The sequence below is a fragment of the Macrobrachium nipponense genome, chromosome 13 (assembly GCF_015104395.2).
Source record: "Macrobrachium nipponense isolate FS-2020 chromosome 13, ASM1510439v2, whole genome shotgun sequence".
In the NCBI taxonomy this organism is placed as follows: domain Eukaryota; kingdom Metazoa; phylum Arthropoda; class Malacostraca; order Decapoda; family Palaemonidae; genus Macrobrachium; species Macrobrachium nipponense.
In genome coordinates this window covers 62,249,795-62,275,358 of record NC_087206.1, presented here as the reverse complement: position 1 = coordinate 62,275,358, position 25,564 = coordinate 62,249,795, and the positions used below count along the sequence as shown (strand labels likewise).

The 25,564-nt window shown below is 35.7% G+C and overlaps 1 protein-coding gene across 3 annotated transcripts in view; it reads left to right on the top strand.

The window, feature by feature from the left end:
- Positions 1–25,564, top strand: part of LOC135225848 (Kv channel-interacting protein 4-like) — a 790,651-nt gene that overhangs the window by 733,170 nt on the left and 31,917 nt on the right. For all 3 annotated transcript variants that reach the window (XM_064265390.1, XM_064265392.1, XM_064265391.1), the window contains exon 6: positions 7,719–7,931. In XM_064265390.1, the coding sequence (XP_064121460.1) occupies positions 7,719–7,931 (213 nt within the window). The remainder of the gene's footprint in view (positions 1–7,718; positions 7,932–25,564) is intronic.

Genomic DNA, 25,564 nt, shown 5'->3' with positions numbered 1-25,564 from the left:
TGACTTCCCCATCCAGATTGAAGGCTTGTAGTAATAGTAAGTATACTGGACAGTTAAACAGACACACACGCAATATATATATATATTGTATGTAAAAAAAAAATAAACACCTTCACTTTGTTTATTGTTTAGTTTTGTTATAAAAGTCAAGGGTAGGCTCCACTTTGGGGGGTGCCGATCGTAAAAAATATTTGCCAAAAATACAGCTATTCAAGACAGGCTAATGAAATTTTCAGGCATTATTAGCACTATAATGATGCATTATTCCCTGTGAGTTTTTATCATCCTACAGGGAAAATTAATGATTTTATGAAAAAAAAATGTGAAAAAACGGAAATTTGCCGGCTCTCGTACTGAAGGTTATTTGGTGATTGGTGAGAAACTACAGTCCTTGAATAGAAATTAGGTTCTGACAGCAAATGTTGGGTATAAATCCACCTGGAAACCATGCACAAAAAAATTATCAAAATAGAACAGTAAGTAAGCACGTATAACAAAAAAAAGAGCAACAACTTCGTAAGTTCAGCGAAAGCCTGCCGAAAAAATCAGACTATAGCTAGGAAGAAATATTCAGGAAAAATTCAAATCTCGATTTAGGGACAAAACCTTTTGAGAGTTTGTAGTTATTATGTCACTTGATAGCCTAAAACATCTAAAAATTATATTATTTAGGACAATCAAAGAAAACCCACCTCCAAAAAAAAAAAAAGTGGGGGTGGTTTTTTCTTTGATTGTCCTAAATAATATAATTTTTAGATGTTTTAGGCTATCAAGTGACATAATAACTACAACTCTCAAAAAAAGGGGTTTTTTTGGTTCCCTAAATCGAGATTTGAATTTTTCCTGAATATTTCTTCCTAGCTATAGTCTGATATTTCGGCGGGGCTTTCGCTGAACTTACAAAGTTGTTGCTCTTTTTTTGTTATTACGTGCTTATTTACTGTTCTATTTTGATAATTTTTTTTGTGCATGTTCGCCAGGTGGATATACCAACATTCTGTTCAGACCGAATTTCTATTCAAGACTGTAGTTTCTCACCAATCACCAATAACCTTCAGTACGAGGGGCCGGGGAAATTTCCGTTTTTTCACATTTTTTTTCATAAAATCATTAATTTTCCCTGTAGGATGATAAAACTCACAGGGAATATGCATTATTATAGTGCTAATAATGCCTGAAAATTTCATTAGCCTGTCTTGATTAGTGTATTTTTGGCAAATATTTTTTACGATCGGCACCCCCCAAAGTGGAGCCTACCCTCAAGAACTGAGTTGAAAAAAATCGTTGAATCCTTTCGGAACTTTGTAATTTTATAGCCTCCATTTCTGGATTTGGGACGACGGGTAAAAAAGATTTTTGTCCTTTTTCCCTCGAAATGTCCCGAAACTTGAAAGGGCTTTGGCTGGCTCTAGACTTTGCTTCTCTTCTCTCTCTCTCTCTCTCTCTCTCTCTCTCTCTCTCTCTCTCTGAAATATTTCACAAAATAAATTGTATAGAAATATTATCACGCAGAGTATAAATACGTCTGTGTTTATGCGTATTTATAAGTACACTTATATGTGTACATATTCATACCCGTATTTATTTGCATACATATTCTCTGTGATAATATTCATTATATAAAACTACAATTTATTTTACGAAAATATGAAAAATTACAAACGTTTCATTATGAATTTTAAATTCGTAGAATGTTTTATTCATACAAAATAGTAGTTAAACTGGTAATTTTCAAATCATTTTAACGAAAATAAAATATTTGATATATTCAGATATAGAAGGTTTCCAGATTTATAACTAAATTGAAAATTTCTCCTTTTAAGTGGACTTCTATCCGATTCTCTTGCTTTCGTATATAAGTATGTGTGCGTATGTATATGCATATGATACTGAAGACGTATGGAATCTTTTATTTCACCATTTTTTTTTTAAGGGAATGTGGCGACAGTCAACTCTCAGACCATGTCAATGCTTACTAATCCGCGCGCGCGCACACACGCATACGCTTACAAACACACGCAGACATACATGTAGATAGATAGGTGGATCGATAGGTCGATGGATAGTTGTGTGTGTGTGTGTGTGTGTGTGTATGCAAATGTTGGTGTGTAGTTTATATGTATGTACATATTTGTATATATATAGTTATAAATAGATAATATTATGCATGCATTACATTTACATGTATATATATATATGTGTGTGTGTGTGTGTGTGCGTGTGTGTGTATGTATATATATATATATATATATATATATATATATATTATATATATATATATATATATATATATATATATATATATATATATATATATCTATATATACTATATATATATTATATATACCTCAAGTATAAAAGTCCCATTAAAACACTATGGTTTAAATCTAAGGCTTAATTTTAATCCTTAATTTAAACCAGAGTGTTTTAATGGTCCTTTTATACTTGCGACGTATCCTGTTTTAAACTGAATAATTTATTTTTTACACTATATATTTGTACTAAATATATATTATATATAATATTATATATATATATATATATATATATAAATATGAAATAATGTATGGTAATGCTTATATGTGCATGAGTAAACTGCATGTGTGTGGCAGTTCAACAAAGAAAGCCAAGCCTGTCCTTGACGTAAGAAGACCAAGAAGTGACAATCGCGATTCGCCAGATTTTGTAGGACGTCTGTCGAATGCGCCATTACATAATGCACTGGTGGCTGCGAGTGGGCAGACAAATTGAGAGAGAGAGAGAGAGAGAGAGAGAGAGAGAGAGAGAGAGAGAGAGAGAGAGAGAGACTCCTCTTTTAAGGGGCGAGATGGAAGAAAGGATGTAGCGAGCGTCCCGTAAGAAAGAAAGAGTAGACGAGGCCGAATATTATTATGCTCAAGTGATTCCAAATCAGGCGAGAGATTGGAATTCCCACTGGCGTCTTCCTCATTGTCTATGCGGGATCTCTATCCATTTAACGCTCTCTCTCTCTCTCGCTCTTTCAATTTTTTTCTTATTAAATTTTAAAATCGGCTCTCAGAAGGCCTTCATCCGTTTCTTTTGTATAATAATCTTTAAATGAGAAAGGCCTGTCGTCTTTTTATTATTTTTATATTATTGCTCTTGGTTTTTTCTGTTTCATGTATAGTTATCAAAAGTAGTATTCGGCCTTAGCAGTGTTAGTATTATTAGAAGTAGTAAATGCCGTCTTATATCCCCAGTTTTTATATATATATTTTTTTAACATTTGTAATTTGCATAAGACTTGAATACTTTGATTTTTGGTAGCATGCACAGATGATAAGTCTGCAAGATACAAGCACAACCGAATCCAAAATATGTATATATATATATATATATATATATATATATATATATATATATATATATATATAAATATATATATATATATATATACATATATATATATATATATATATATATATATATATATATATATATATATATATATATATATATATATATATATATATATATATACGTATATATACATATGTGCGTAAGTTAGATATATTATATACGAATGTCTTAATTTGAATTCGCCACGACTGAAAAGGAGAAAAACGAAGAAAAACATACATTTGGGTGCATTTAAAAACGCTATAATCTTTTCTCCACATGTATGCACAATTAAATGTTTAGCTATTTGTGTGCATAAACATTTACATCATTGGAAGAGCAGGCATTGCAAGCAAGGACTAATACGGCCAATTAAATACTTAGCTATTTGTGTGCATAAACATTTACATCAGTGGAACGAGCAGGTATTGCAAGCAAGGACTAATACGGCCGATTAAATACTCAGCTATTTGTGTGCATAAACATTTACATCAGTAGAAGGTAGGCGTTGCAAGCAAGGACAAATACGGATTGTCCGAGAAAACTCCGACTGTTGTTTGGTATGCAGGCTGGCGACTGATGTCGAGTAAAACGACTCGGGACTTGGGACGTGCCCTGGGTGGGAATATTCATGTCAGGAAGCTGATGGGAGAATTCGATCCCACCCTTCCAAGGGTGTCAGGCTTAAATTGAGTTCTGAACTTTTACTTCGTTAAACTTTACAGGTGAATTCAAGACGAATGACGGGATTTTTGTAGTGTGGTTATTTTGCAGTGTTGTTATTATTATTTTTATTGTTATTATTATTATTATTATTATTATTATTATTATTATTATTATTATTATTATTATTATTCACAAAGTACTTGAACTGAATTGAGCAATTGCGTTTGAGACTGGCTGGTTAGCAGGTTTCATGGTTACAAACTTTTTTTTTTTTCCTCTTCTATGTAACTTTCCTTCTTCTATTGTATTAGTAATCACCTGAAGAGGAGACCAGTTGGTCCTGAAGTTCTAGTGACTTAGAACTATTTATTTTTATATATATATATATATATATATATATATATATATCTATATATATATATATATATATACTATATATATTTATATATGATATATATATATTTAGAATATAGTGCTTGAGTTATAAGGTGTGATAGCCTTAGCCATAATCAAACTAACTCTCTCTCTCTCTCTCTCTCTCTCTCTCTCTCTCTCTCTCTCTCTCTCTCTCTCTCTCTCCTCAAAGTCATCAATAATTCATAAGTCTTGGGCCACCTTACGGACCATAGGCCAAGTCTAAACTGCCTATTCTCATCTCCCTCACCGGCCTGTGAGCGACCTTCCCTTCCCATCTCCCCTTCCATTTTCTTGACAAGTTTTCTCACTGTATTTTCTCGTATCTCCTCTCTTTCTCATCTCATTCTCATCTCATATTCGAGACTATTTCCCGTATTTTCTCAAAGCCTCCTCTTTCTCATTTTTCCGATTATTTTCTATATAAGTTTTCTCGCGTCCTCTTCTTATTTGATCTCACTTCCTCTTTCCCGTCTTTTAACCGTTTAATCTCCTCCCATCTTCGTTCCTCTTCCCATCCCTTTCTTCAAACTCCCATCTACATCCAACTTACCTTATCTTTTTCCAGCAGGCAGTCAAAGGGTCCCAATCTGCATATGAGTTTTCACATCCTCCAAGGAAAGAGGAACAAGTTTTTCTGGAGGGGAGAAACTTTCACTTGAGAGAGAGAAAAATAGACGCTCTCTCCTTGCTATTTGCTTTGCTGTGTGTTTTAATCGCACTTATGGTTACGTATGTATGCGTGTGTATATATATATATATATATATATATATATATATATATATATATATATATATATATATATATATATATGTGTGTGTGTGTGTGTGTGTATGTATATATATATATATATATATATATATATATATATAATATATATATATATATATATATATATATTCCGCAGTTATAAACTCCAGGTATTTTGCTGTTTCAATGGTCTACTAGAAACAATGTAGTTAAGATCAAGCACTGATTAGCGAAGAAGAGCTTGCACCAGAAAAATGTCATCAATTTGATAGCACCGTTTGATCAAACCCATCAGCCAATTATACTACCCGGATGATGTCAGCACCTAGGGACAGAATTTGCAAAATCATGAGTACACAAGATACATTTTGGAGAGAGAGAGAGAGAGAGAGAGAGAGAGAGAGAGAGAGAGAGAGAGAGAGAGAGTTTTAAGAACTTTCATATTCCAAAACACTGACTCTTTTTTTTTTCCCGTGTTTTTACTTTACCTATTCTTTGAACGTTTTTTTTATTTAGTATTTGAGAGAGAGAGAGAGAGAGGAGAGAGGCGAAGAGAGAGAGAGAGAAGAGAGAGGAGAGTGGAGAGAGAGAGAGAGACCTTTATAAAATATTTAGAAAGATATGAAAGGGAAACCTTGTTAAATCAGCGGAGTTATTTTCATTTTTCCTCGCTCTCACGAAACCTGGAAAAAGGTGGAAACATCTCAGGTGGCCATTACGAGCATTTTTGCAACGCTGACCCTTTTTCATTTACCATTTTATTGGGAATTGTAAACAAAAAAAACAAAAAACAAAAAAAAGGTAAGTTTTTGGGACAGATTCTTTCTCCAGGTAAAATGATTAAGAGAAGATATAAAAAAAAAATCCTCAAACTTTTCTGTTACTTCGGTAACTCCTTTTCATTCTTTCGAGTTATTTATTTAGTTTCTGTAATTCGAACTCAGTCCTATAAAGATCGATGAGAGAAGAGTATTACAATGTCTTTTCTATTATTTTAGTTGTTCTTTTACTTTTACTATTTTAATGTGGTGACTGGGTTGTTGTAAAAGAAAGAACAAGGCAATTTTTGCTTAACTAATACTACAATATAATATATATATATATTATATATATATATATATATATAGTATATAGGTATATTTATATATATATATATATATATATCTATATATTATATATATATATATATATACACACAGGGTGTCCATAAAGTCCCAGTACCATTACAATCGACAAATACTTGTAATGGTACTGGGACTTAATGGACACACTGTATAACTGAATCAGGAGAATATGGAACGTGATGAATATATAATTAAAGACAAATTCCACGAAGGAAAGAGAAACAGTGAGAGTTTTGCAAGGCCTTTCGAATTCTTGTCCTTTAACTCAGTCTGCTAAGTAAAGGACAAAAAGTCGAAAGGCCTTGCAGAACTCCGTTATTTCTCTTTCCTTCGTGGAATTTGTCTAATATAGGGTTCTGTTGAAATGGATCCCAGCGACTAAGTTCTCTCACAACTTCCAAGTTTGTCATCGGTGTCCAATCCTTAATGGATTCTAGATGCGAAACTAGAATGGTATTTGGCACTCAAGTGCTCAGTGGCTGGGGACATCTGGTCTTTCAGCCTCACGCGAGATCCTAAACTCGACGAAGTTCCGGAAAGCTTTCAGCCTTTTTGATATACTACTAACTTAGCTCGTGCTTTCGCCTTTGCTTGGTTTCCAGCATCAGAAGCTGTTTTCGTTTTGGCCATTCCGTTTCTCAATTTTAAGTTTTAATCGAGTTTCTCTGCTCTCGGAGTTTTTCAGTGGTATCGATGCTGAAATCTACGTTAATTAAATCCCATCCCATTTGGAAGTTTAAAGTTTTGGTATATAATTTAGCGTCACTGAGTTATGGCACGACTGGAGAAGCGCTGAGCTTACTAAATGGTGAAGTTGGTTGAGTGAATCTTAAGTCAACGGCGCAGCCATTTCAGATTAAATCGAGAGTAATGCTTGTTGTGATTTCAAGGGAAGGACATCGCAATGGCTAACACTTTCTTCAAAGAGTAAAGAGTTATTGCTGGCTAACTTCTTATTTTTTGCATGTTGCAAATTAAACTAAGAAATATTACTGTTAATGGTGATTACTTCTACTAAAACTATTAATGTTCTTTAAGGTCCACAATAATATACTGATGGAAGCAGTGGTAGAATTTTATAAAACTATGTAAAAACTTTCGAACCCTACCGTGGGTTCGAAAGCTTTTACTTAGTTTTATAAAAATGTTACCACTTCTTCCTTCAGTATATGATTATGGACCTTCAAGAACATTACTTGTTCCCTCATAGTTGAGATTTCTACCCAAAACTACTAATGATACTACTTCACTTGCTTGTTTGTTAAGATCTTTGTATATGCCCGAGGCCTAAAAGAAACACCCTGTTTTGTTTTGATACTACGTGCAATTTTTTAAAAACTGTCACTCCATTGCCCTGCCAAAAAACTGTATAACCCACATCCCTTATCGATCTCCCACGGCAGGACTTCGTGACGATCCTCTCCGAGCTCTCTCGGGGCACCATGACGGAGAAGTTGAGATGGGCCTTCAACCTGTACGACATCAACGGCGACGGTTACATCACCAAAGAGGAGATGCTGGACATCGTCACGGCCATTTACTCCCTGGTCGGGCGCAACGCCGTTCCGGCCGTCGAGGAAAACACGACGCAGGAACACGTCGACCGCATCTTCGAGGTAGGTGGTGAATTCTCCTGTTCGTATTGCCGTGAGCTGCGTTGCAGGTACAGGGACAGAAGAGTCGTATCGTTGTATTTCAGATGTGTGTCGTCGTTGGAGATACAAATGCGAGTTCAGCCTTTGTTATCGTAATGGCAGTCATCTATAACAATCCAGGTGTTGTTCTCGCTGTTTGGACCAGATGTAAACGAGACGTCGTTATTGTTTTGCATTTTGAAGTATCGTTTTTTTTTTTTCTTTTTTTTTTAGGTGGGGGGGGTTGACATGTTCCAAGCCAAACATGAAGATTATTGTTCCCTATGCGCACGTACACGTCCGTACAAGCGTGGCGTATATGTGTACGTATTCAGGATTCAAATTTATGTTTGTTGTATAGATATGGTCGGGTTATATTCTTGTTAAACCTAGAGAGAGTGGATTAAAGTGGATTATAGTGGATCTTTTTCTTGTTGGTCCGCCCTGAGAGGGGCCCGGGGTAGGGATTCTTTGTATGCGTGAGCATGATCGACTTTCATCAGAAGCGTTTTTTTTTTTTTTTTTTTTTTTTTTTTTTTTTTTTTTTTTTGGGGGGGTGCCATTTTCCTTCCTGGGAAACGTTGGTTAACACTTGACACTAAGCGCAACAGATCTCGAGCATAGTGATGCAATACCACGAGTGATTCCCCCTCAGTACTTCGGACTCTCGATTCCCAGGTGTACTTCTCGTTGTTTGGACCAGATGTTAACGAGATGTGGTTATTGTTTTTCATTTTGAAGTCTCTGGCCTTTTTTTTTAAGGTAGGGGAAAGGTTAGCACGTTCCAAGCCAGATGGGAAAGATTATTCTTCCCTATGCGCACATATACCACCGTACAAGTGTGGCGTATTTGTGTACATATTAAGGATTCAAAAGTATATTTGTTGTATAGATATGGTCGAGTTATATTCCTGATAATACCTGGAGAGATGCAGCACTCGGCAGGGGAATATTTCTGGTGATAGAAGTTCACGTAAAGCCGTTGGTCCCGTTGCTGAATAACCACTGGTTCCATGCAACGTAAAAACACTGTACAAACAAACAAATAAACAAACTCAGCAGGGTTACGTGGAGAGGTCTGGTGCAAGTGGCCATGGGCCACTAAGAGACCTGAGAGCCACCAGAGTGAGTATATTCCCATTCCTCAATGTATATCTTTTATTCTCGTACAGATTTAAACCTTAAATAACTTGTTCATTTTTGACAAAAGAGCCAAATCTGACGCTCCATTGTCGATCATGTTCAAGTTATCAGCACTGGGTCTTCAAGACTTAAATTTCATAATCACTCAATGTACAAGTTACTCAAGCTTAAATCCGCAAAGGAATAAGAATTATGAATAGTTATGCAAGGAGGCTATAAGTATATTTAATCAACTATCATTCTTGGTAGTTACGATATAGTACCGACCATTTTTAGACTGTAAATATACGTACATAGGTACCCGAGTCCTGCTTATTCATATACATCATACGTGTGCGGATGTGTGCATACACGGAACAATACATTTCCCCGTCTGGCTTGGAATATGTTAACCCCCAAAAAACAAAAAACAAGATACTTATAACATCGTCTCGTTGATACGTTTTCTGCTTAGTAAAAGGGAGAATATTCCTGTATATTAACAAATCTTTGAATGAAATAGAAAAAATATATATATTCCTAGAAAAAATATATATATATTCCTATAAAGCAACAATCCATGAAATAAGATAAAAATATATATACTCCTATAAAGCAACAATACTTGAAATAAGATAGAAAAAATACTTCTGTAAATTAACAGGTCCGTTTATAAAACTCAGTCAAATCCTGGCCCCCTTTTTTTCGTTTTTCCTTTTTTTTTGGATGGAAAGACTGGTCTTCCGTTTGAATCTTTTATATTTGCCTCAGATAAAAAGGTGTTTGATACAGATGACGGCGTCGGGCAACATCGGCTTCGCGGATAAGTTTTATTGGAAAGAATTTGAATAAAAGTTCAAATTAAAAAAAAAAAAAAAAAAAAAAAAAAAAAAAAAGACTTCGCGTGTCTGTGGATGCGTCGAGAGGGAATCAGAGTGAATATAAATGGAACATTACGTATTCATCAGGCTCTGTTTCATTGGGATTGGATCGCCTTTTTCCCAAGATTTTTTTTCCGTGAAAAGTTGTCGCTTTTGTAATTGTTTTTCTTTCAATATTATTTCGGAAGGATGGGCGTTGTGGTGGGTGAATGCTGCTGGAAAAATAATTCATCAGAATGGCTCTATTCAGCGAGTAATTAAGCCATGAATATGAGAGTTTCTGTTATCTCAAATAATAGCGTAAAATTCCCAGTATCATTCTATTAATTCGTATATAAATTTTATACATTCGTATTTCTAAGGGGCTTTACAACTCTCAGTGTAAAGCTTTATATAATAAGAATCAAAACTGCCTAAACGTCCAATACAAAACCTCACTTGTTGAATGTGTTTGCCCTGAGTCGAGTTATTTCTTTGCGGAACGTCATAATACCAACTATTGCAAAGCTGTTGATCTCGAACTTCCCATCTTTATTATTACATATTTAACTCTACTTCTGTGTCCGTTTGGGACATATCTTGCGACTCAATTTCCGACCTGTTCCGTTCGTCCGATGGACTTGAGTATTCAGGTTTTTGAGTGAAACGATGAACAAAAATCTATCAGTCATCATGTAGTAAATTAATTGGACGTTTGATGCTGTTCTTCGTCTTTTTTAAAAAGTAGCGTATTCTGGACGGGGTTTCGTGTACATTTTATAGGATTATTCCCGGCCGTCATTTAGGGGACCTTGTTCAATCAGAAAAGTACTGTAACGACTGGTCGGAAACTTTGATCTGTGATTAGAGAAATTTCCCCCAAATCCGTCTTCTAAAAGAAGAAACCTGTGATGTTTGGGGATTTTGATTTATGATGAGAGGCTGGACTTTCCCCAAGAGCTAGCAGTGTTGGTGTCACCTATATCAGATTGGAAGTGAGCTGGATTATCTTCGAAGTTTTCCGGGGTGGGGGGCGGCATTGTGCCTTAAATAGAAACTAGGGGTAACCCCCCAGATGACGGCATTTTTTAAACAAAAAAAAAGTAAATTGAATATAAATGCATTCAAAAAATAAATGAAACGCGACCCTAAGAAAGAGGGGTGCATTGATCTGGAAAAAAAAGGTAATAGAAGAGAGTGATGAGTATATAAATCAAAGACGAGAACCTTCTTGAAGTATCTGGCACATAAGAAGAGACAGATATGAGTGGCGACAAAGGAAGACACAAATTGATCTACGAACGAAATTACCTCTGGCGTCTGAAGCTCCTTATTAATCCTGTTATAAAGATCCCGTCCGGAGAGATTGCAAAACCTTGCACCGAGTTAAGCTTTTTCTTTTCTTAGGAGATTTCCTTGACGGTTGCTTTTCCTTCTGGTGTTATTTCATATCCCATTTATATTTTGTAACTATTAGTGTCCCTTTTTATGAATTGTTCTTTTTTTATCCCTTATTACTAATTTCATTATTCTTAGTTGTTATCACGATGATTATAGGATTTTTTTTTAATTTTTACCTCCCTTATTTCCAATTTTATTATTCTTAATTGTATCCTAATTATTATAGGATTTTTTTATTTTGTTTTATCACTTATTACTAATTTCATTATTCCTAGTTGTGTCACAATGATTATAAGATTTTTTGTTAATTTTTTTTTATCCCTCATTTCCAATTTCATTATTCCTAGTTGTATCACAATGATTATAGGATTTTTTTTTATTTTGTTATCCATTATTTACAATTTCATTATTCGTAGTTGTATCACAATGACTATAGGATTTTTGTCAATTTCATTAACGTTGTATAAATTTTATGGCAATTATGAATTGTATCTACAACAGTCCCAGTGAAGATAAATAGTTATTTTTAATGTCAACAACTATACTACAAAAGCTTCCGCTAAAGATACTCCTCTTAAGCAATTCACACGTTTGCATAATCTTACAAGAATGCGCGCAAACTCATTCTCATTAGACTGACCGATTGTTTATGCTTATGAAACTGCCAGTATATCGAATATTACAAACCATGAACCAGGAATGTCAGCCTTCAAGACATGGCGCAGTTTCAACATGTCCACTAAATCGTATTTTTAAAATGATATATATATATATAATATATATATATATATATATATATATATATATATATATATATATATATATATATATAATGTATATATATATATATATATATATATATATATATATATATATATATATATATATATATATATATATATATATATATATATGTGTGTGTGTGTGTGTGTGTGTATATATAAATATATATATATACATATATATATATATATATCATATATATATATATATATATATATATATATATATATATATATATACAGGTAGCAATAAAATCCCTTATAAAAGACATTGCAAGATGGGTAAACTCTACGAATATTGTATTCCGTATTTAACTTACTTTGAAAATGAATTTCTATTGATAAACTCTACGGAGATTTCATACCTTGTTTAACTTACTTTAAAAATGAATTTATCATAAAAGAAACACAGGGAGATTGGTAAAACTCTAATAATAAGCTGCTACTAAAATTATAAGTGAGGCTCTCTCTCTCTCTCTCTCTCTCTCTCTCTCTCTCTCTCTGGTGACACATATGACATCATCGTCACGTGGTATGGTATACTGGATTTTTCTGGAAGTTTAAAAATGTCCTCCTCTCCAGAGTGGAGAGATAGAAACGTCATCGTTTTTTTTTTGTAAGTATTATTTACATTAACCTGTTATCAAAGGCAAGTTGTTAATCCAAAGAAATCTGTAGTTATAGCTATATGTCCGGTACTCATTAGGTCTTTGACATATAGACACCATAAAAGTACAGTTAAAGTCTCAATCTTATTTGGTGTGCCAGCCGTAAGTGATGAATAAGCATTAAATTACATAAAATCAAGGCAATAACAAGGTTTATAGCAGTTGTTTATAGCAGCTATAAACATTCGAAATTCAAAGCCCAAAAGGTCGTAGTGGTTTATTACTCTCAATCCTAGAACAGTGGTATTTTCGGTAACGAATCTCCATAAAAAATTATAAACTGTGTCTGCTAAATAATGAGACTCACAAATTTGTCCATAGAAGCTGTATAACAGTCGTAATTGTGACGAGAGTCGCAGTCTTTGTGATAATCATATGTGGAGGAAGTATATTAACATCGTATGAGCTCCAACACTCGTTTGATAACGATACAGACTGTATGGAGTTTCATGCATCGCGCTCTCGCTGGTTATAGTACCGGTAGTAAAGTTATGTTGTCATAAGGCCCCGTGACCATCCACTGTCGTATGTTCCATCAAGTCACGTTTCCTTTTTGAGTCACAACCCCTGATATGACCCCATTCCCTGCAAAATGACTTAGAACTTTTGTCATTTTGTAGAGGCAGCTGCATACTCAACCTTTTGATGTTACTGAATTTCGTGGACTTTTTGTTTTTCGATTCAGCAGCTTGTGTTCGTATGTCTGCGATTAGTTTTATATCTGGGAAAAGAGTAAGTCACAAAATAAGTACTGGATATGAAGTAATCAAGACGAGAACATATTTCTTTATTGTAACAATGTTTCTCCCTGTGTCACTATCCATTTACCACATTTGAAAGTGACAGTTGAAGGCGATATAGGGAAAATCTTGAACAGCCGTTTAGTGAGGTTAGAACCAGCGAGCAATTATTGGAATTAACTGCCATTGAGTGACTTAGCGGATCTGTAATTCAGAGGTTGGCCATTTCAGTCGACCGTTTTAGACATTTAGTCCGTAATTTGGATCAATCTCTTGATGGCGAAAGCCACTGATTCCTGGTTTAGGATTTTGACCGAGTTGTCTTTGGTGCTTTTAATGTTTCTTTGCATGTGTATGTCTTTTTATGCTTAATGTTGGTGACATTTTTACTATAAATGCAAACATTTGTACAAAGTTGTGTTTGTTCATTGTGTACGATGCAGCTTGAATCTTGGGGATTTATGTCTGCGGCAAAAGAAGTGGCGAGAGAAAACGCTTTTGTTGACAGCAAAATAGGAAAATAATATTAACTCATGAGAATATCAGCGATCTAAGGCGTCTTGTAGTGTACACGTAACCTCCTCTTACTGTAAATAACGAAAACTGAACGGAATAAAAAAAATATATAAAAAAGTTTAGAATCTGCATTTGATTCGAGCGCCGAGGCTCTTCGATGTTGACGAACCCCAACTAATTGGACGCAATCGATTGGTTCCCTCAGACTCATTAGAGGGGAGACGTGGTTCACTTTATTCGACTCCCCTTTTCCTTCAAAGATCATAACGAAGTTCCCCCTCCCTCTCCCCCCCTGCCTCCTCCTCCTCCTCCTCCCCCCCCTACCGGCCAACCCCCTCCACCCCTAATCCCTCTGTCTCTAAACTGATTTCTCTTTGTAAAGGTGTTCTTGAATTTCATATTTAGCTCACAAATATTTTTGTTCTTGTGATTCGATAATGTTTGTGAGTCCTGTATATTTCTTCTAGTTTGATTGCTTGGTTATTAATCCATAAATATATCATTAGAACAGCTGGCGACATCTGACTTACGTGTAGTACAGGGGTTCTTAACATGGGGTATCCAGACCCCTTGGGGGTATGAGAACCACTGCTAGGGGTGTGGGTCTTGATCTCTGGATATTTGTATATATTTGATTTTAATATCTCAATGTATACCTGGATACATATTTGATTATAAAGTGTCAATGTATACCTGGATACATATTTGATTATAAAGTGTCAATGTATACCTGGATACATATTTGATTATAAAGTGTCAATGTATACCTGGATACATATTTGATTATAATGTGTCAATGTATACCTGGGTACATTTCGATTTTTCTTGTATGTTTTATTCCTAGCTAGACATACCTAAAGTACGCATTAAACAAGTATATTAAGTTATATTATCAACAAATAGGACTTAAGTGGACTTAAACGAAGGGTTTATGGAACCATATTGGCAATTTATTTGGGGGTCTTCTTGAGTCATCAAAAGGTTAAGAACCCCTGGTGTAGTGGAGAAAGCAGTGAACGTAATTCCCTCCTGAAGCAAGTTTGAAGCCTGACAAGGAGAAATTCTCTCTCTTTTCAATTTGGATAACATTGGAAAAATTCAATATAAAATCAATCCACACAAACCACTTTCCTTTTCAACAAAACATACTTGTAAGAGGGTCTTCTTCCTTCCTATATTATTATTATTATTATTATTATTATTATTATTATTATTATTATTATTATTAAATTTAAGACACTATTGCATTGTTGAAATTTGTGATTCAGTTCTCTTTTACATTCGCCGCTCTTTCAGTGCTCATTCATGGCCAGGAGGACTTGAGGTTATTTTATTTGTCTTATAATTGTTTTCTTCTCCAATGTCCTTTAGTAACCGCCCCCCGCCAACCCCCCGCCCTTTCCCTTACCTCCAACATCCCCCTACCCCCACCTTCCTCCTTTTATCTCATCCACTCTTGAACTTTCTTGATGACCAAACAAGTAAAAAAATATATTTTATTGTTCATGTTTTTCTGCTGATTCCTGCCTATTTCGCTACACTGAATAGGAAACTTGAGAAAAACACAGGCTTTCATAACAGGAGGACTTCATTTAAGTATTGTCTTTTGAACCTTCCTTCTTCCCAATCAATTTTCGTTATTTTTGTATTTTCCAGTTATCTAATCTCTTGTCGACTTGGATTCAGCACCGAAATGTAAACAATCAAAAGCAAGCGGTGGTAAAAGATAAGAGAACAAGAAAGTGAGACAAGCCCAAATATAAGAACAAGTTCCTTCCTTTCCTTCCTTCAGTGTCTTTTTCTCCCCTATCTCCCCCCCTAACCCAGGCATCAAGCCCTCCATCCAGCCCCCAGCACCTGGCAGCATCCCTTCCGACCACAAATTACTCTTTTTCTCGAGCCAAATCCAATGTTATTTTCAAGATGAATTGTACCGTAGGACCCCATTCCAGCTGTCTCTCCTCTCTTTCAGTACTCCCCCCATTACCTCCTCCCAGAGGAGTTCCCATTTTTTAACCCCTCCCTCCCCCCTTTTTCTTCTTCGTCCCTTGCGTCTGTTTCTTTCTCCTCGGAGGATTCGTAGGACGATCCGTCGAGGGACTGCAAGATATGAGATGAAGTTATAAAGTAATTACCAAGTTCCTGGTAGTTCTCTTCTCCTGCTAGTCCGCTACCTTGTGTCCTCTATTTCCAACCGAAATTGCCCTCTTGCCCCCCTTCCTCCCCCCCAACAACCCACTACTAATTTCCCCTCCTTGCCGTACTCCCTTCTTCCCTCATCTCCCAGCCACTACCCCTCTCAAGGCTCATCAGCAGCCTCGTCAACGTCTTGCCAGATTTAGGCTCTTAGCCTCAAGGACCAGGAGATCTGACTTCACGTCCTGAGTTTAGCCTCGTAGTCTTTTATTCAAAAGCCTGTTATTTTTTTTTTCTTAGTTTTTAACAAGGCAAGCGCCTCTGCGGCGTGGTTGGTATGGTATTAGCGCGTCCCACCTCGGTGGTCGCGGGTTCGATTCTCGGCCATTCCATTGAGGAGTGAGGGATGTGTATTTCTGGTGACAGAAGTTCACTCTCGACGTGGTTCGGAAGTCACGTAAAGCCGTTGGTCCCGTTGCTGAATAACCACTGGTTCCATGCAACGTCAAAACACCATACAAACAAACAAACAAGTGATCAGACTTGAGCATACTCGTGGCACGTGCTAAAATCTACGGTCAAATAGCGCGTTGTTTCACCAACGAAAATTAAATAAACACTATATTTTATTAGGAGTTTCTGTACTGTTTAACATGCACGTTATTCTCTACATTTTCATTTTAATAAATAATAAATATCCTATCCTAATATTCATGTATCTTTAACTCAACACGAAACACCTTTTTCAGACTTTTTTAGGCTCTTCCATAGGGCTTTCCTACCACCCCCCACCCTCCCCCGAAATAAGACAGCAACAGCATGAACAACAACAAAGTAGGTTGTAGGCTTACTCCTTACGATTCTCAGCAAACCTCCCTGAGATGGAGTTGCTACCTTAAAACTATGGAGCTACAGTTTTTACCAATAAATAAAACATAAAGTTAGTCTCTATAGCCAAGCACTGGGGCAAATTCAGTCATTCAACGTTTAAGGCAACGAAAACTTTGAGTCGGAGTGACTGAACAGCGAGACCAAGAAATATAGAATATAAATGAGATGACCTACAAGGATCCGAAGTTGTACTGGGAGAAACCCCCTGTGGTTGCACTGATAAGTAAAATGGAGAGAGGGTGAAGAACAAGATAAGAAGAACTGAGTCTGGAATCGATGTCAAGATGCAAAAACTCTTTAGTAGAGCCTAGAGTGCATTGCACGAGGTGAACTGAAAACTCTGGCACCTCCACTTTTTTTTTTTTTTTTTTTTTACATTGATCCCCTTTACGTTCTTTTTCATCTGGATTTTTTTTTCTTTTTTTTTTCTTTTTTTTTTTGCCGAAACCTATCGATGGTCCAGAAGATGAGAGGCTGATCTGATTCCGTTAAATCCAAAAGAATCTTCCCATTCTTCTTCGTTAGCAGATGGTTTCCCTCTGCATAAATTTTTGCGAGCCTTTTTTTTTATCTCTCTAGACGTTTTCCTCCCTCAAGTTAGGACGTTGGATCGTCCATGATTGTGCTGATGATACTGCTGATTGCTTTCGATTGGAGAGAAGTTTGCAACTTTCATTGTTAATCACGAAGATTGATCGGGGTCTCTTTTCATTTTGAGATCGTGTGGAGGGGGGTTCGGGATAACCGAGAGAGAGAGAGAGAGAGAGAGAGAGAGAGAGAGAGAGAGAGAGAGAGAGAGAGAGATAAAAGTGCGTCAAGAGATCTTGAAACGAAACTATGTCTGTTCTCTTCTGAAAGTTATTGTTACTGTTATGTCAAAATATTGTTGCTGTTGTTTCGTCGTCGTTTTGACATCGGTGTAGTGACGAACATGAAACGATGACTCCATTCACATGAACTCTTCTGTACTATTATTTTTATCATTATTGTTACTGCAGCCGTTGTCGCATGTCCATGACGAACCAGAGTAGATAATGTGTTGCAGCAAACACCACTTCAATAGCAGTAGTGTAATCATCCCTGTCAGATGAAAAAAACAAACTGGAAATACTTGTAGTACTCTTCCCTGAACATGGCTGCCAAATGAGAAAAAAATAACCAGTGCATTTGTGGCAATGCAGATTAGAAAATGCTGCCACTACAGCCAGCTTGGTGGAAAGAAGAGGCGTTACTGTATTGAGTGGTTTGATTGCTCTTGACATTTTAAACCTGAGATCACAGTTACTCTCATCAACTCGGCAAGCGCAGCAACACGAGAGTAGAAATGTAGCAGACGGTCAGTTAGAATGAAACGCCAGTCGCATTCTGTCTTCGGTGTTGGAGATGAAACTCATGCTAGATAAAATGATGGTGCTGTAAGATTCAAGGTATGAGTGAGCTTTTAGAATAATTTCTCGATACTATGACGATGTAGTATGAATCTTGAATGCAGTTTGTAATGATTTACACAAACACAAATGTGTATATGAATATGAATATATATATATATATATATATATATATATATATATATATATATATATATTATATATATATATTAATATATATATACCAATGAGTAATAAGTACGATGCATTGTGAATAGCTCTTGATAAGTCTTTTGATGCAGAATTTAGCACGATTGCTTGGGAAATACTCTAGCTCGCAGCAAAGATTCAGCAGGAATAGAAACATTTGTCTCAGGAAAATTCAATCCCCTCTCTCTCTCTCTCTCTCTCTCTCTCTCTCTCTCTCTCTCTCTCTCTCTCTCTCTCTTCAAGGAATACAGGACGAGACCCCCGTAACCATGGCAACCGTCCCGTATGGTCGTCGCCTCCATACATGATGTTACCTTGATTTCGAAATACACTTCTTTTACCGCATTTCTACTTGCAAATTCTTTTTAGGATGCTTGTTGTACCGCTGCCTTCGTTGTATTTTCTCTCATTTCTCTGTTCTGATTTCTTCTTGGATGGATGTACAATTGTTGACCCTATTTTGTGAAGTGTTCGTGTGTGCGCGTGTTTATTCAACGCGTATAAAGTATATTTCATTTTCGCTTACTGTTGGAGTAATCTTACAAACTTCTTTGTTGTTGTTGTTGTTATTGTTGTTCTTGCTATTGTTCTTCTTGTTGGGGAGTATGAAAGCCCAATGGAAAAGCCTAAAAAGGTCTGGAAAAGGTGTTTCGCGTTGGGTTAAAGACAGGAATTTTAGGATAGGATATTTATGATTTGCTTATCAGAATGAAAATGTAAAAAATAACTAACAGTTATCTCTAATGAAATATAGCGTATTTACTTTCATTTTCGTAAGGTGAAAGAACTCCCTATTTGACTGTAGATTTTAGCATGGGCATCAAGTAAGCTGGAGGTCGGATCACGCCTTGTTTCAGTGTAAGGTTGGTCTTCCTCTTTCTGGGAAGAGGCTGGTATCTGTTATAATAACCAAAGTTGACTAATATGTTGTATCTACTTTATGGGTTAGATAAAGAATTAGGTAGAGTGGATAGTCAGAAATCGTTTCTCTGACATCGACTCGTGGTCTCGCTACGGAGAGACGATGGTGAGTGTTTTATCTGATAGTCTACGCTTTTGCATGTGAGGACACTAGTCAGGAAAACTAGACATCGCTCTCGAAGCTTCCTGTATTGTTTCCCGTGCTGGCAATCCTTTGTTTTCCATGGCTGGAGGATCATTCTCGCGTTTGGATGTCTGCCGTTTTCTGTTGTCTTCAGCCTTCAAAATTGCTCGAAGCTGTGGTTTTCTTTCCCCTGCCGTATTAACAATTACATATTACATGTCCTGTTTGGCCATCTCTCACGGGTCGTTCTGCAGCTGAGCCAGTACCTCCGGAATTATAGTTAATAGTACTCATTTCTGCCTGTTTTTGTTTTTTTTATTAGTGCGTTGTATTAGTTGTGCACAGCATCAGCATCCAAATAATCCTGAGTCTCATGATGTCATACTGCCATCGCCCTATACCGAATCATTGATATTCCTAAAGGTACATACACCAATTTGATAGTAAAATTGGTAAAATCTAAGTCGAGTATGTCTTTTGTGGCACAGCCTTAAGGCGCCTATATACCCTATATTTTGATTTCTAAGACTCTTAAGAAAACGAGTGGGATGGTAATGGTTGAACTTTCGTATTCTGAAACGTTATACGAAAGTTTGGAGACCGACCATGCATAGGGACAGAATCCTATGAAGTATATATAGTTTTAAAATTATATATTTAATTTTTATCTTTCGTGTTTGGGACAGATGAACGGCCACTTAAAGTGAATTATCGTTGTGACTATATTTTGACAAATTGGAAAAATCACCAGACTCATCTCTCTCTCTCTCTCTCTCTCTCTCTCTCTCTCTCTCTCTCTCTCTCTCTCTCTCTCTCTCTCTCTCTCTCTCAGCATCTTCCTCAGCAAACAGCCCAAGACATCTGACCCCCGATTGGAAACCCATTAATTGAATTTGGTGACGATTGGTCCCGGCTCGAAATTTGTTTGGTACATGATGGAAACTGGAGTCGTGTGGAGTCTCAAGGTCTCTCTCTCTCTCTCTCTCTCTCTCTCTCTCTCTCTCTCTCTCTCTTCTCTCTCTCTCTCTGTAGCCATTTTGCTTGGTGAGACGTTCCCGCGCACATTCTGATTAATCAACAGATATCACACGTTAAGTGTTCGCGAACTGTCGGTGATAAGATTAGTGTGAAAATAGTAAGATAAAGCGTCTACTAAGTTAGTTTATCAAGTGAAATACTGTAAATCAGATCAAGATGGCAGTAAGTTCCAACTGTGGTAAGAAATGGCGAAATTTAGCGTGTTTAGCAGATTCGCAATATGATGAGGTAGCAGGAAGGGAGCTGGCATTTCTCATCTATGAGATCAACAACAGCCCTAACCAAAAAGATACAAAAGCATTCATAGATATATTACAAGGATATGATCACAAAAGCATTCATAGATATATTACAAGGATATGATCCTTCAAACTGGAAAAATCAACAGAAAACATCTTGAAAATAATTGAAGAAGTTCAAAATAAAATCCAAGTGGTCAAGAGACTCATAAAGAAAGTATACATAAATCAACATATTCCGACAAAGAAAATGAATAAGGTGATCATTGTGAATATCCTAATTGATGCAATAGGAAAAAGAATGCCAAAAGTATGCAAACTGTGTAAGGTGTGGTATAGCATAGTTAATCCACAAAACCTGATCAGAAAATGCTCTGCATGCAATATTCCGACGCATCCTCAATGTGCTGAAGTAATGCAAGATATAAGAAAGGATACTAGAATATTTTGCTCAACATGTCTATCATGGATAGACAATGTTATTAAATCAAGACTAAATGTACAAATAGTTGAGGATGAAGAAGAAGAAGAAGAGGAAGAAGAAGAAGAGGAAAACGGAAGAGAAGTAAACAAAACTGAAATGACAGAAAAAAATAAGGAAAACAAAGAACAAGATAAAAGTATGGATGCAGAGATACTCATTGATACTACATATGAGGCAATCAAGCAGCATACATACGAAGAAATAAATTACGACATGACAACACAAAAGAAAATTCCGAAGAGGTTCTATCCAGATCTGCACACTGATGGGAAAGAGGAAAAAATAGACAAGAAAGACAAAGTCTGCAACCCTTTGAAAAGAGGGAATTGCAGATTCGGAGAAAGATGTTACTACAAACATCGCAAGGTATGTCACAACTATGAAATCTATGGTAAATGTGCATACCTAGACAGCAATGACGATGATTGCAGAGATCTACATCCAAAAATATGCTAAAACGGAAAAGAAGGAAAAGGATATAAGTTCGACAAAAAATGTAAATATATGCACTCTGTAGCCATGAATCAAAATCAAATGAATTATCAATCAAATAATAAAATCCAAAATAAGAAAGAAACAAATAAAGAGAGGAACAAAGAATATCAGGTGAAGAAAAAAAGCAAGCCATCACCGCGATATGGTGTGTTAGCAAAATATTTCCAAGCATCAGCTCCAAGATACAGCTCAAGAGATAAGAACTGTATTTATGATGCAAGAGGATATTGCAGATACGGAGAAAATTGCAGATTCAGACACAAAATGAATAATTATGATGAAGGAAGATCAAATATTATGGAAAAGTTGGATTTTTTAATGTCAGAATTTCTGGAAATGAAGAAAAGAACAACATAATAGGAAAGAGACATGGGAAAATCCTTATTATTACCCATATTAAATAAAGGAGAAAACACGCAAACCATCATAGTGATGAATGTGCAGGGTTTAGTTACGAGTAACTCAAAAAGAAAAATAGAGTGCTATGAAGAACTAACCCAAATTGAAAAAGAAAACTAGAATATAATTACGAAATAAGTGAAAACCTGTTTATTCCCCAGGAGACTGGGAATGACGATCAAATTAACAAAAAGGGTTCCAAACTTATAGATCAGATCAGAAAAAATAGGAATCAAGGGGGAACCGCAATATATGGGAAAGACAAAAAACAAGGAAAAATATATGAGAAATATAGTAACTTAGAGTGTGAACTAATAGCGGTAGAATTTGAATCTGAAAAATTAATGAACATAGTAATATATAGAACCCCTAATACTAAAGAGTTTGACATAATAATAGAAAAATTGGATGATATATGTAGAAATCACAAGGACTGGACTATTTTCCTTTCCGGAGACTTTAACTTTCCTTTCGTAGACTGGAAAGAACGAATAGGAGATTGTGGTTGTATTTATACATATAAAAAAGAGAGTAATAGTAGTGCAGAAGATAAAAGGCAATTCGAAAAGCTATTAGATATGCTACTATAATACAACATTCAACAAATAAATCACCTGCCAACAAGAAAGGAAAATACTTTAGACCTAGTATTTGTGAACGAGGTGAATTATGTTAAAGAAATAATAGTTTATAATGCGAGTATTTCAGACCATAATGTCATAGAATTAACAGTCCACTCCAAAGCAAGTGAAAACAGAGATAAGCAAGAAATGAAAAAGTGGGAAGGATATGGAAAATACAACTTCTACAGTAAAAATATAAAATGGTCAGAAATAAATGAAGAATTAAACAAAGATTGGGATAATATTTTCGTAAGTGATGATATAAGGGTAAATACGGAGATATTATATAAAATATTAGAGAAAATAGTGGATAAATATATACCGAAGAAGAAAAGTAAACATCAGTCATGCATACCAAGAGACAGTAGGATCTTGTTCCAGAAAATCAGAAAGAGGAAAAAAGGTCTTGCAAAAGAAAAAAAAATGCATGGAAAGTTATAGAACTAAAAAGTAAGATAGAAAATGCAGAACAAAAGATTATACAATCAAAAGAAAATGAAAAACGGGACTTGGAAGAAAAAACCCAAGTAAATATCAAGCAAAACCCCAACTATTATACTCGTATGCGAAAAAGATGAATAAAAGAAGAATAGAAATTAGGCCCTCTAAGAATTGAAGGAGATTTAACGAACTGAAAAAATGAAAAAACATATGCAACATATTTGCAGAACGATTAATTAAGAGAGAATTCACCCCTAGAATTGATAATGAAGATAATGATATAGAAGTAAGGGAAGAAAATAGTGAATATCTAGCAGACATAGATATTAATGAAGCTGATATTGTGCAGGCTATTAATGAAATTAAAAAAGGAGCTGCTGCCGGGCCTGATGGTGTCCCTGCTAATTTGTTAAAGAAAGTAGTTCATTCTATCGCAAAGCCACTTGCAATATTATTAAGACAAAGTGTAGATACAGGCAAGATTTATGATGAGCACAAATTAGCATATATTACCCCTACTTTCAAAAGTGGATCAAGACTAGAGGCAAGTAATTATAGGCCTGTGAGTCTAACATCACATATTATGAAAGTGTATGAAAGGGTAATGAAGAAAAATATTATGAAACATTTAATAAAAAATAATTTGTTTAATATAGGACAACATGGTTTCATACCCGGAAAAAGTACACAAACCCAACTGTTAGTCCACCATGAGAACATATACAAAAATATGAAAAGCGGAAATGAAACAGATGTGGTTTATCTAGACTTTGCAAAAGCTTTTGACAAGGTAGACCATAATATATTAGCGAAGAAAATTAGAAAACATAATATAGTGGATAAAGTAGGAAGATGGTTAAAAGAATTTTTACAGAACAGAAAACAGATAGTTATTGCAAACGATGAGAAATCGGATGAAGCTAAGGTAATATCCGGTGTGCCACAAGGTACAGTGTTAGCTGCATTACTGTTTGTTATTATGATTGCAGACATAGACAGTAATGTTAAGGACTCGGTAGTGAGTAGTTTCGCTGATGACACAAGAATAAGTAGAGAAATTACTTGTGATGAAGATAGGAACACACTACAAAGAGACCTTAACAAAGTATATATTGGGCAGAGGTAAATAGGATGGTATTTAACTCTGATAAATGTGAATCAATAAATTATGGAGACAGAGAAGGAAAGCTATATGCATATAGGGGACCTAATAATGAGGCAATCACAAATAAGGAAGCAGTTAAAGACCTTGGTGTGATGATGAACAGGAACATGTTATGCAATGATCAAATAGCAATTCTATTGGCAAAATGTAAAGAGCAAAAATGGGAATGTTGTTACGGCACTTCAAAACAAGAAAAGCTGAACACATGATTATTCTTTATAAAACATATGTTCGTAGTCCACTTGAATATTGCAATATGATATGGTACCCACACTATCAAAAGGATATTACACAAATAGAGAGTGTACAAAGGTCCTTTACAGCTAGAATAGAAGAAGTTAAGGACCTTGACTACTGGGAAACACTACAATTCTTAAAATTATATAGTCTAGAAAGGAGAAGACAACGCTACATGATAATTCAGGCATGGAAACAGATAGAAGGAATTGCCGAAAACATCATGGAGCTAAAAATATCAGAAAGAGCAAGCAGAGGTAGATTAATAGTGCCCAAAACTATACCAGGAAAAATAAGGAAAGCACACAGGACATTAATCCACTACGCACCAGTATCGATAGTGCAGCATCTGTTCAATGCGTTGCCAGCTCATCTGAGGAATATATCAGGAGTGAGAGTAGATGTGTTTAAGAATAAGCTCGACAAATATCTAAGCTGCATCCCAGACCATCCAAGATTGGAGGATGCAAAATATACCGGAAGATGTACTAGCAACTCTCTGGTAGACATTAGAGGTGCCTCACACTGAGGGACCTGGGGCAACCCGAACAAGATGTAAGGTCTGTAAGGTAAGGTCTCTCTCTCTCTCTCTCTCTCTCTCTCGTCTCCTCTCTCTCTCTCTCTCTCTGTTGATGTAATGGATTTGACTCAGACTTAAACTCTGAGGAATTATTGAAACGAGACTTGATACCATGACAATGTGCAAATAGGTTTCTGTACCTTTTAGCCTCGTATCGCCGTAAGAGCTGAGTTTGT